The sequence below is a fragment of the Carlito syrichta genome, unplaced genomic scaffold, assembly GCF_000164805.1.
Source record: "Carlito syrichta isolate Samal-C Ts95f unplaced genomic scaffold, Tarsius_syrichta-2.0.1 Scaffold65442, whole genome shotgun sequence".
In the NCBI taxonomy this organism is placed as follows: domain Eukaryota; kingdom Metazoa; phylum Chordata; class Mammalia; order Primates; family Tarsiidae; genus Carlito; species Carlito syrichta.
The window spans coordinates 7,349-19,510 of NW_007009538.1; the positions used below are offsets into that span (position 1 = coordinate 7,349).

The 12,162-nt window shown below is 38.6% G+C and overlaps 1 protein-coding gene across 1 annotated transcript; it reads right to left on the reverse strand.

Annotated features, from left to right (window-relative positions):
- Positions 1 to 830: 830 nt before the first annotated feature.
- Positions 831 to 6,640, reverse strand: LOC103252846 (calcium/calmodulin-dependent 3',5'-cyclic nucleotide phosphodiesterase 1C-like; the record flags this gene model as incomplete). The annotated part of the gene is made up of 3 exons (XM_008051441.1): positions 831 to 1,006; positions 2,808 to 2,928; positions 6,559 to 6,640. Coding segments are annotated over 3 exons (379 nt in total), but the record flags the coding sequence as incomplete, so codon positions are not given.
- Positions 6,641 to 12,162: the final 5,522 nt, after the last annotated feature.

Genomic DNA, 12,162 nt, shown 5'->3' on the forward strand with positions numbered 1-12,162 from the left:
CCTCAAGCTTCCTAAGCGACCTATGTCTGTGTCCCTCCCTAGAACCAGGCATCACAGCTTCAGACACCTCATCTCAGGTTTATCTACCTGTGTACATAGTGCCTCTGTAACTAGAGTTCAGTATGATCATGTATTATGTGCTGATCATGTAGTACATGTTCAATAAACACAAATGCATGTATGAAAAAATGAATTTAAGCTTTCAAGAAACACATGAATCTCCATCTTTTTCTATTGATAGTACCAAGAGCCACAACTTTTCTGGTGTGAGTTTTAGTAATGTTTGCTTCAAGGAAGTTCTGTTTTTACCCAAAAGTTACCATCATCTTAGAAGATAAGATGTATAGTCTGAACAATAAGTAAAGGGAAATAGTGAATATGAAAGGAAGATAAAAATGCATGCAAGAAAAACTGAGTTCCTTATAGTCCAACATAATGGCCAAAACCAGGTGTTACTGGCTAAACTTTACTTAAGTAAAAGAAGAAACAAAGGCCTCACAGTTGTGCCACTTGACACAAAATGTGAATGACAAGATGGTTTAGCAGAAACCAGGAAATATTTATATTAGGAAAAGGAATTTAATCCTATAACACAAAGGACATAATGTCAGGAGGCTTAGAAATCTGCCACATTTTTTCATGCATTGAACATAGATATAATGAAGACCACAGGATGGTAGATCCTAATATTCGGCACTTTGAATTTGCATCCTGAGCAACTGTGCTTTATTTGCAACACCTATCAATCAGGGAAGGCAATTTTTTTTTAAGTGGGTGCTGAATTAGTTTGAGCAGGAATCCTGGAAGATTTTTCCCTCATAATACATTACCTTTGGGCACTTTGGCTCTCCATCTCTCCCGATTAACGTGCACCACCTCAGTCCAAGTGGCTTTAAAGTTCTTATAGTCAAGAGGGATGACAGAATTGTTGAGTGGGGCACTTCCCTCTGACCCAGAGCTCTTGACACCTGATCGCTTTGCATCTGATGAGTTGATGCTGTTCAAACTGGAAGACAAACACACACACACACACACACACACACACACACACACACACACACACACACACCAAAGGGGAGAGTTAGTATTTGAAAATATCCGCCAACAAGTAAGCCCAGGACAGGAGTGGTTGGCACTCATCAAGTTATGACTGTGAAATTCATGGGTCCTGAGGCTTATAAATTATCCTATTTTCCTATTTTATGTGACTGGTGGGCAATTCTGTATTTTCAGTAGAAAAAATATCAACACGCAGCCTCAAAACTCTCAATATTCCTCATATTTCTTCTCTGCTGATTGGTCTCTTCTTTTTTTCAATAACCAGAATCCCTTTGCATGAATCTCCTCTGTTCCATTCTCGGAAACTGACCATTTGAACTTCAACTTCTGATTCCACAGTTCATCCACCTTCCACATTGACTACTTTTGCAAATTATGCAGCAACTTGGTCCTCTTTCTTTCCACTCCTACCCTTCTCTTGCACTCAGGGCCCCTCTGATCCCAGGATCCCCAAGTCCAGAGGAAGTAACGATTTCCTTATATTGCTGGAATAAGATGGGGCGGCACAGACAGCATGGAGACTGTGGGAGACTAGATCATGCAAAATACCTTAATTTATACAGATATTATATGCTTTAAACATTAGTAATATTGCAAATACTAGAAAGTACCATCCTTCTAGAAAACCATAAAGAAGTAATTACTGCTCCCAAGTGGTTAAAGCAGTAACTGACAAGATGCAAATCCACTAAATGACAAGGCTGTCTAGACAACACAGTATGTTTCAACCAGTGCCTGAAGAGCTGTGGAGTTGTGGGGACTTGGGGAGGGGGCTTCCATCCTCCTTTTTAGCAACCTCAAGAGGGTCCATCCATCTGGAGCATCCCCAGGGTCTCACTGTCCTAATGCTCCTCTTGTCTTTATTCTTTTTCCTGCTCTTTGTTTCTCTTTTCCTCTACATTCCATTTCTCTTCTTTCTCTGTTAGGACAACGCTCAAGGTTTTACAAGGAGAGTAGTAGTAAAACTACTAGTAGTAGAAGTAGTAGTAGCAGTAGTAGTAGTAGTAAAAGTTGTAGTACTAGAAGTAGCTGTAGTAGTAGTAGCAGTAGTATGACTAATAAAGACAAACAGTTAGCTTTATTGCAGCTAGCACTTCCTCTGTGCTAGGCCCTGTTCTAAGGATTTCATGTAGATAGAATAATTGATTTACTCTTTCCAACAATGTGTATAATACAACGTGAGGAATTCATTGTGAGGCAACTTGGCTGAGATCGCTGATAAGTGATGGGGTCAGGATTTTTAACCCTTGCAATCTGACTCTAGAGCCTGTACTCTTTACCTACCAACCCACCGCTGATATTGTGATATGTTAGCAGAAAGTGAATTCAAGTTTTCAGGGTTTTTTCTCCCTACTTCACAAATGAAATGAAAATCAGTTTCATTTTTTTGGTAAGAACTCTGATTAGTGGTACTGTCTTTTTGGAGTACGAGCAGCAAGAACTGTCTGGGCATAGCAAGTAAAAGCAATTGCTACCACAAGCAAAGGCTGGGAGAAAATGTGGAGTGGGATGGTACTGGGTATCTGCTAGTCATGATTTGGGCCCTGGTCATCCCTTACAGATAAGCCTGGACGGTACAGTTAGTAAAATTTAACTCCTCAGAGAAAAGGAAAGAAGCAGACAGAGTCTTATGAGAAGCAGAGAAGGCAAGCATCGTTATGAAGTACCCCTTAATCCCCACCGAAAGAAGAATTCTGTCCTCATGGACAGGCCAGTCCCAACCCTAGCCCTCCAACTTCTTGACTGACCTTGAACGCCTCTGTCCTGTTCCACCAGTTTGAGAGGTTTCATCGATTAATGGACTCACAATCTTTTCAGTCATATCTGTGAGCACAGTGAAGGTGGGTTCCACAATGAAATCAATAAAACCTGAAGAGAAACAGCAGTGCTTCAGAGGAAATTCATATTACCTTGGGCCTTTCCATGCTTTCCAATGGAAACTGATGAGTTCTTCCTTTTTTAAAAAAAATTAATTGGTATAGAAGCTCCCGATCAGATTAGGAGAGAATGGTTGGTCTTACTCATTTAATATATTCCTTGATTTGAATAGTATGAGTCTGTTTCATTTCTCCTATGTAACTTCTTATGACTCTTGAGTAGATAGTATAATAAAGTGCTTCAAAAATACATATTTAAGGTCTGCTATGAAACAGTCACTGTGATAGGAGCTGTGTAGAAGACTATGATTGAATAATGCACCCTGCCTGTCCTTAAGGCATTTATAGGAGAGAGTAAACGAGCACAGAAATGATCCCTAGAGTATATGCAAGGTCAAAAGAAAAGCCCAGATGAAGGACCCTATAAGGTAAGAGAGGGAGAATATCTCCCTCACATCCCACTGAGAGTAGTCTGTGAGCAACTTAGTGGTGGTTCCATGTCCAAGTTGTCCCTTAAGAATGGGTGAAAAAGAAGACTTGGCTATTCACTGGGTGGTGGGGGTAGCATGAGCCAAGTGACAGAGATGGGAGGATGCAGGCTGTGTCCAAGGAATGACTGGGGTGTAGGGATTCTTCTGGAGTTGAAAAGGGAAAGCTTGAGACGTCAAGCCATTGACAGTTCCAATGAGGGAGGCTTCTGGACATCAGGCTGAGGGATTGAGACTTCAGTGGGCACCAGAGACCCCTGGAGATGTGTGGGCAGTACTGTCATAAGATTTGTCAAATGTTATTTGGGACAGTTACCTGTATGGGAAGGGAGTGAGCAGGAGGGAATAAGAATGGGAAAGCCTTTTAGAAGTTATTGCAATTGGTCAAACAAAAGGTAAGGAAGGCTGGAACCAGTGTCATCGTAAGGTGGAAACACAAAGGAGGTTAACCAGATAGTTGAACAGGAGGTGGCACTGCCTTGATGTGGGATCTGTCAAAGACACTCCAACAACAGAACAGAAAAATAGGGAACCTGAGAGGAGAGTGTAACTAAAGAAAGATTATAGGCTCATTTTTATATGCTGACACGGAGGTATGCATCTGGATGAGAGATCACACACAGAATTGGAAGAAACAGGGCTAGAAACTGGAAGAAGGAGCAGACCCAGAACGATATCTTTGTGAGATCACCACACTGGGGAGATAGCTGAAGTTGGGCTAGAGTGATTGTCTCAACAGCTCAAAGATACCTAAGTGTTCTGTGACACATCAGGCAAAAAAAAAAAAAAAAGAGCTAGCTAGCCCACTAATTGGGATGGCAGTAATTCATTATGCAGCAACATGAGGGATTGAATTTAAAACAATTGTCTTAACCAAATACCAGTAGTATCCAGATAAGGAAATACTGATAGCCAAATTTGTGATGTATTTAATTGCAATATATTTTTAAGATGAAATTGAAGTGTTTAGTGACACTATTTTCATCTTTTGTTCTTCCAAGTTAAACTCAGTATGTGCAAACCAGAATTAACGCATCAACTTCTCCTTAGCTACTTTGTAAGTGAGATTGTGGCTCAACCACTTAATCTACATTTCTGCCTTTACCTTAGTTTTGCATTCAACCAAGTCCTTAACACCTTAACATGGATCTTTTCTGGAGAGTCCCTGTTACTACACTAGTTCTGACATACATCGTCTCTGCAGGAGGCATTTAAACTAGTTCCCTTGTCTCTAATCTTACTGAAAACTCTCCAATTAATTATCTAAGTTACCATCAGTGAAATCTTCTAAAACAAAGGTTGCCAAAGTTTATCTATAAAGAATCAGATAGTTATTTTAGACATTCCAGGCCATATTATCTTTAAGGAAACTACTTAACTCTGCCACCGTAGAGCAAAAGCAGTCATAGACAATATGCACATGAATGGACTTAGCTGTGTTGTAATAAAATTTTATTTATAAGAACAGGTGGTAGGCCAGATTAAGCCCACAGGCTAAAACATGAATTTATATATTTTTAACCTTACTTAAAATTCTTTCGATATGCCCTCATTTCCTACAGCAAAGTATAAATACATGCTATTCTTAACACATTATAACATCTAGGCCTGATATGTCCCTCACTGCATCCTTCTCCTACCCACTGCTCTTGCCATATGGAACTGTTTAGAATTTGCTGACCATACTAGACAGTTTTAAGTTTCCCTGCTTTGCACAGATTATATCCCATGCCTGGAATGTCATTCTATCTATTCCTAATTCACCTCTAACACATATCACCAATTGCCCACTCAATTCCTACTCACTCAACTCATATATTAGGACTCAACTCATATATTATCCCTCAATAAGTCTAATGGTTCACACATTGTGTTCTCTTATCCCATTGTACTTCACACAAAATTCAACCTTAGCATTATAATATCCAAATAGATTTTTATTTTTATAATATTTTGCCCACCACTCAGCACTGGTTTGATGTCTTTGACAGGAGGTAACATGTATAATTTGTCTTTTTTTAAAATTATTTATTTATTATTTTTTGAGTCAAGGTCTCTGTTGTCTAGGCTGGAGTGCAATGGTATGGTCACGCTCACCACAGCTTCAACTTCCTGAGCTTAGACCATCCTTCCTCCTTAGCCTTCTGAGTAGCTGGGACTACAGGCACATGTCACCACGCTCAGCTAATTTGTTGGTATTTGTTTTTAGAGAAGAGGTCTTGGCTGTGTTGTCCTGGCTGGTCTCAAAGTACTGGGCTCAAGCAAACCTTCTGCCTTGAACTCCCAAAGTGCTGGGATTATAGGCGTGAGTCACCACACCTGGCCATGTCTTTGTTTTTATAACACCTATCACAGTGCCTTCCAGTACCCAACAGTTAATAGGGATTCTGTGTATATTTTTAAAAAAATTAATAAGCACTCAAAACACAAGAAGAAAAATCAATACATCCTTATCAAATTCACTTTTTGAATGATTTCAGGCTCTTCAAAGGTGGGGATCAGTGGTGACATTTAATTTATACAGAGCACTGGTACCATCTCCCATAGTTGAGGATTTCTGTAATGCACACATTATGATTATTTGCAGTGTGAAAGTTATCCTTACCAAAAAAAGTGCTAGAATGGAAGAAAGGAAGGAAGGAAGGGTGAAAGGAAAGGAAGAAGGGAGAAAGGAAGAAAGAAAAGAAGGAAGGGAGAAAGGAAACATTTTAAAAGAGTCATTCCTAGAAATAAATCATCCAAGAAATGGAACTACCCTGAAAACATGGCTAGAAGAATTGTCAGTGAGAAGAAATGTCACAACAACTTCCAGTATTGGGTGCAGAATGGGGAGGTGAAATAGGACAGGCTTCCTGCCAATGACACTTGCCATCTCCTTGGAAAGTTGAGGACTCTTTCTTTTGGCAGGGAATAACAGAGATGCCAAGAGTGTCACTGTCTAATCCTCCCATGAATGAGCTGCATTCCAGGAAAAAGAAAAGAGACAGTAACTTCATCTACCCAGTCAGGACAAGTCATGAGCACAGAATGGAGCCAGGTTCCCAGCCAAATAATTACAGGGAGCATCTGAACTTACTTCTAAGGGCTTTCCACTCCGGTGTTTTCTTCTACCCAAAGAACTGGCAGACACGTACCTACTTGCGACTGAGCAACCATAGTGGACTTTCGGTCACACAGAGGAGAAAAAGGCAGCCCAAGCTCTGCTTCTCTGTCACCCTAGAAAAATAGGAGATTATAGTAAATTAAGGAACAGTAGTAAGCTGAGCCACTCAGATTTTTATTTAGCAACTTCAGGTTGGTCTGTATTATAATTATTACAATTACATTAAGTAATAAATCTTTATAGAGACCTCTCCTCTATATAAAAGACACCAAGAGGCTGAAGCCCTCTGGAGTCCAATCATTCCATCCAACTGCTGTTGTAAAGAAAGCCTCATTAGGCAATAATAGGTCCCCCATAAAAAGGCAACAAGCAATGTGTATTGTGGCCTGGAGCCAAGACTGCAGTCAGAATCCCTGTGTTTTCTCAAGTCACCCTGTGTCAGCCTGTGACCTTTCTCTAGCCAGTGAACCCCTCCCTGCTGTGGGCAGTGTTCACAAAACTAAACTAAAATTCAAACTGAAGTGATTCAGATTTACTCTCCTAGTACCATCTACAGCTACTTTCAACTAGAGTAAGTGCTTCTGGATCCTTAACCTCAAGGGTCAGTCTATAATGAAAAGTGAACCAAAAAGAATCAGAGTAAATAATAGCTGTATCTATCAAGTAAGACAAAAATAAAACAAGAGTGACTGACTAATATATTCTTAATCTCACCAGAAAGCATCACTATAATTAGCAAGTGCTATGGAAAGTCTAAATAATGATGGAGATAATTTTTTAAAACTTGAACCATAAGCTTAGTCATACACCTGGAGGAAAGGAAAAAATATGTCACCCTTCTTATAGTAGTGAAGCTGTGCTAATCCATTTTACTGGCTCAGGATAATGGCTACTTGTGCTTGAAACCTGCTTTTCTCCTACTAGATGTGTGATCAGTCACAAGAAGGTTATTTTCCTTCCTCACATTTCAGTTTTTGGGGTTTTGTTTTGTTTTGTTTTGTTTTTTGAGTTGGAGTCTCACTCCGTCACCCAGACTGGAGTGCAGAGGCCACTCCCGGCCACCACAGCCTCGACCTGCTGGGCTCTGGCGATCCTTCCGCCTCAGCCTTCCCAGTAGCTGGAACTACAGACGCGCGCTACCACACCCAGCTAATTTTTGATTTATTGTAGAGATGAGGTCTCACCAAGTTGCCCAGGTGGGTCTCGAACCCGCGGGCTCAGGCAATCCACTCACCTCAGCTTCCCAAGGCGCGGGATTACAGGCTGAGCCACCAAGCCCGGCTTACATTTCAGTTTTATTACTTGTTAAAAGTGTAATAATATCCCCTACCTTAGGTTATAATGAGGATGAAATGAGAAATATATATAGGTATCTAAATAAATAAAAATAACTATTGCTTCTAAATAGGTAGCTATAATATTTAAGGTCAAGGTTTTAGGAACATTTAGTGAATTTATTATGTTAATACACTCTGATTGTAATAAATGTCACAAATAAATTAAAAGTAAATAAAAAGTAATAAAAACCACAACCAGACCTAGTTCAAAAACTGAATGCTTCTTCTTTCTAAGGCATGCTACCAAAGAGAAAGGATGCTAGCTCACATGCACATTGAACTTCAACTGAAAGGACGGAAAAGGAATGGGCGTCTGAGGAAGCTGAACAGTGGGGTCACAATGGGAGCTGGGGACATCCAAGGGTCTCAGGAACAGTCCTGAAGTGGCTCAGTTCCCTTCTGCACCCTTTTCCTGTGTAGATACCCCATGGGACACAATAGCTTCTCTGTTCCCAGTACACCCTGCTGAAGACTGTACTCTTTCTCAAGTGGCTTGATAAAAATGATTTCCTCCTATGCAATTTCTTCTCAGGCAGTAGGAAAAGAAGGAAATGTATTTGTAACATAAATTCTTGTAACATAAATTCTAGTAGTGCCTATAGTTTAGTGGGACACTTCAGCTAAAACAAATAAAACTCTTTTATTCCTTATGTAGCAGGGATACAAAGTATTTTGTTGGTACATTTTAACTGAGCGGGGGCATCGTGAACACTCTCTGCTTGATTATTAAACTGAAAACATCAATTTGAATTTCATTAATGAAAAACTGCCTGAAATTAAACAACTTCTAATTTCAAGCATTTTCCCATACCCAAATCTACACATAATTTAGGTGTGTGTGTGTTTTAATTTAACTGAGTCTACTCATAGACTCAACTGTTAAAAGCCTATTTTAAAGCATGGATCATTGAAGATATCCTCCCTTCAGAGAACAGATACACTTATAAATTGAAAAAACAATGTGCTGAAAGTAATGTAGAGGAATGAACTTCTATTGGTAATTCCAAACTTGACTGACAACACAATATCGCATGATTATATAGCTACTGACCCTTGTGGAATTATTCATACACTTTCCTCTTTATTGAAGAAATCAACATTCTCAAAAAAGGGCAGTCTCAGTTGTCACAAAGGACTTTTTTTTACTAACTTTTTTTCAGGAAAGCTCAGAAATCTGTGGTAGGAATTCAGATAATTACAACTGTAGAAGTCATGTAGTCAGTATACAGAAGGAAGATAATGAATATTTGCTTAATGAATGATAGGACTAATTTGGTTAGGAACGTTAAAGTTTTTATGGTCATTAGACATTTATGACAGATAAGCGAAGAGAAATTAAACTAAAAGCTGTTCACCAAATCTCCAGTCTTCTCCTCCTCTATTTCTTGGCCACAGAGCTAGACTGTGTTTTATAGAATCACTACCTGTAGTGCTAGAACAAGAGAAGAAGGAAAGTATTTCCACCACAGTTCAGGCCTATAAAATCTTCTATGCCTACTTCTCTATACCCTTCCCTATTTTGCTGGCTGGATGTAGAAAAGCACCTTGGAAGTCATGTGGATGATACAGTATGGTCTAAAATGACTACTTATCATAGAATCCCTGACAGTCAAGAAACACTTGTCCTGAGCAATAAACTTCCATTGATATGTGCTATTATACATTTAGGAGTCTGTTTGTTATAGCATCTGCAAATAGGCAGGAGATAGGTCAAGGGAAACAAGAGTCCTTTCTGTACGGGAAGTTCACAGGAAAGATGGCATCCTCAATGCAAGAGCTACCAAAGACGTTTAGGTAATTTCTCAAAGTGAGTCTTTTCAGGTGGAGTGAAGAAAAAAGATGTTTGTGGAGACAACAGGAGAATCAAGCTGAAAACAAAACACAACAGTGTACATTCTTCTTTACCAGGGGAAGAAGAACAAATATAAGGCATGGAAATAGTATTATGATTTGAAATTTAAAACAGCATAGCAAAGTTTTAATCCTTTCCTCTCAGAAATTATTACTTTAGAAATAAGAAAAATGAGGAACAGAAATGCAAAATCAAAGACTATGAAAAATCAGTAATCTCAAATCAAAACTGTACTGAAAAGGGCTGCCAAGTGCTATGACTATAAGAGAGGGGTGAGGCAAAATGTCAAGAGGTTGAGTGAAGAATAGAGATACACACACACACACACACACACACACTCTCTCTCTCTCTCTCTCTCTCTCTCTCTCTTCCTAGGAGCCTTGTAATACACCAAGGACAAGTCTAGATTGCTTAAATACTATTCCTCTGATTTCTCCCTTGTACAAATCTGCAAATAATTGGCCCCAAAACAATGCATTTAACTCAAAGATGGCAAATAATAATAATAATAAAGCAGAAGTGGGAGAGGAGAAGGAATAGGAGAAAGAGGGAAGATAAGGAAGAGAATGAAGAGGAGACGGAATAGAAGAAGGAGGCGGACAAGAAAAAGGAAATGAAGATGGAGGGAAAGAACATGATGATGAAGAAGAAGAAGAAGAGAAAAAGAAAAAATGAGCAGGAGAAAGGAGAGGGAGTATCACCCCCACCAGCAAAAGCAATAAAAACACAAACAAACAAAAAACGCTTAAAACAACAAACAGGCAACACTCAGAAAAATCATGCTTCTAAGTGACAGCCAAACATATTGCTATTAACAGAAAAAAAAATTCCTGAAATAATCAAGCACAAGGTCTCAGGGAAATAAGAGCTAGCAGAACATAGGGCAGATATTTAAAAAAGAAACAAGACCATTGCATAAATGAAGATCCTTCTGGAAGCAGCATAAAGGAGAAATGTTCTTGATGAAAGTCCATTAAGGGACATGGAGGACAGGAATGAAAAAAGCAGGCCAAACAAAAAATTGAAGAAAGTTTTAAGGAAAAAACAGACATGGAAGAGAAACAAAAGAGAAACAACATACGAATATTTGTTTTCCCTAAGTAAGAGAACTAAACAAATAGAAAAGAAAAACATTCAGAGACTTAATCAATGTAACGTGAATCTATAGAGGAAAAGAACATCCATGTCCCCAAAAAAGGCTAAGGCAGAACAACCACTATTGAAACATAACCTAGTAATGTCACTGGGCTTCAAAGGTAAAGAAATAATCATTAAGTTGTGTTTTAGATTTTTCATAATAAAAGTTTTTTTTTTAAAGAAATAATCCTTATGGTCCATAAGCAAAAATATTTTTCACCTATATGTAGAAACAATTCCATCATGGCTCAAATCTCCCCAGAATAACAGTCAAGGGTGGAAGACATTTGAGTGGCATCTAAAAAAAAAACCTTAAAGAAAGAAAGTTTGATCCCAAAATGTTATACCTAAGTAAACTTGACCCAAGTGTAACAGTAGCAGAAAAACGTGTAAGCATGCAATAATATGGTTTCCATTAGTGCTTCTAGAGCCCACTCAGGGAATAACTTGCCAACTAAAAGATGAATGGATCAACCATGACCAAAGTGCCAGCAGTAATCAGGACCAAGACAAGAACAGCTGCAAAACTGTGCTCTAGTCAGACTGGTTTATTTTCCATCTTTCTGAGTCACATTGCTTTGAGTGAGCTTTTTGTAAACAGCATATAGTACCTGAAATAGAATTCTCATTTTAAAAATCTGTACAATTTAGAAATTATACAACCCACAAATAGTAATAAGGAGTTAGTGACATTACAAAAGGAAAGAGGGAAAGTGTTGAAAGGCAATAAATAAATATTGACTTCCTTATCTTTTATAGATAGGATGAAAATATATCATGTAAATCTGGTATGCAAAGTAATAGAGTTATATTTAAATAACAAAGGTACATTCTAGAAGAATCATGCAAATTATTAAAATCACCTAAATTGGGTATTATATTAATAGCAAGGATGTAATAGAGACTAAATAAATAGAGGATTTAAAGTTTTCATTATTTAGTTAGTCACTAGAAGAATTAAAAACATAATATAAAACTTCCAGATCAGCAGAAGATACAAATATTGAGCAAAGCAGATGGCACAGACAGTATTAGTGAACTATTTGAAAAAACACATAAAAATAGAAAGCGCAATATAAAATATGATGAACCTAAACTCAAACACTCCTGTCATGTCCATAGATGTTAGCATGACTGCTTTTGAATAATAAGAGAAAAGAATCTCAGGCTGACTCATTTAAAAACTCAATTATATACACAGTGTTTAAGACCCAAACTACGAGAGGGGGCAAGATGGCGACCTGGCAACCCGGTGTCTGAAGCCCTCTGCAAGGGAGATCTGCAGTGGGTCTCTGACTCTCGCCCCGGG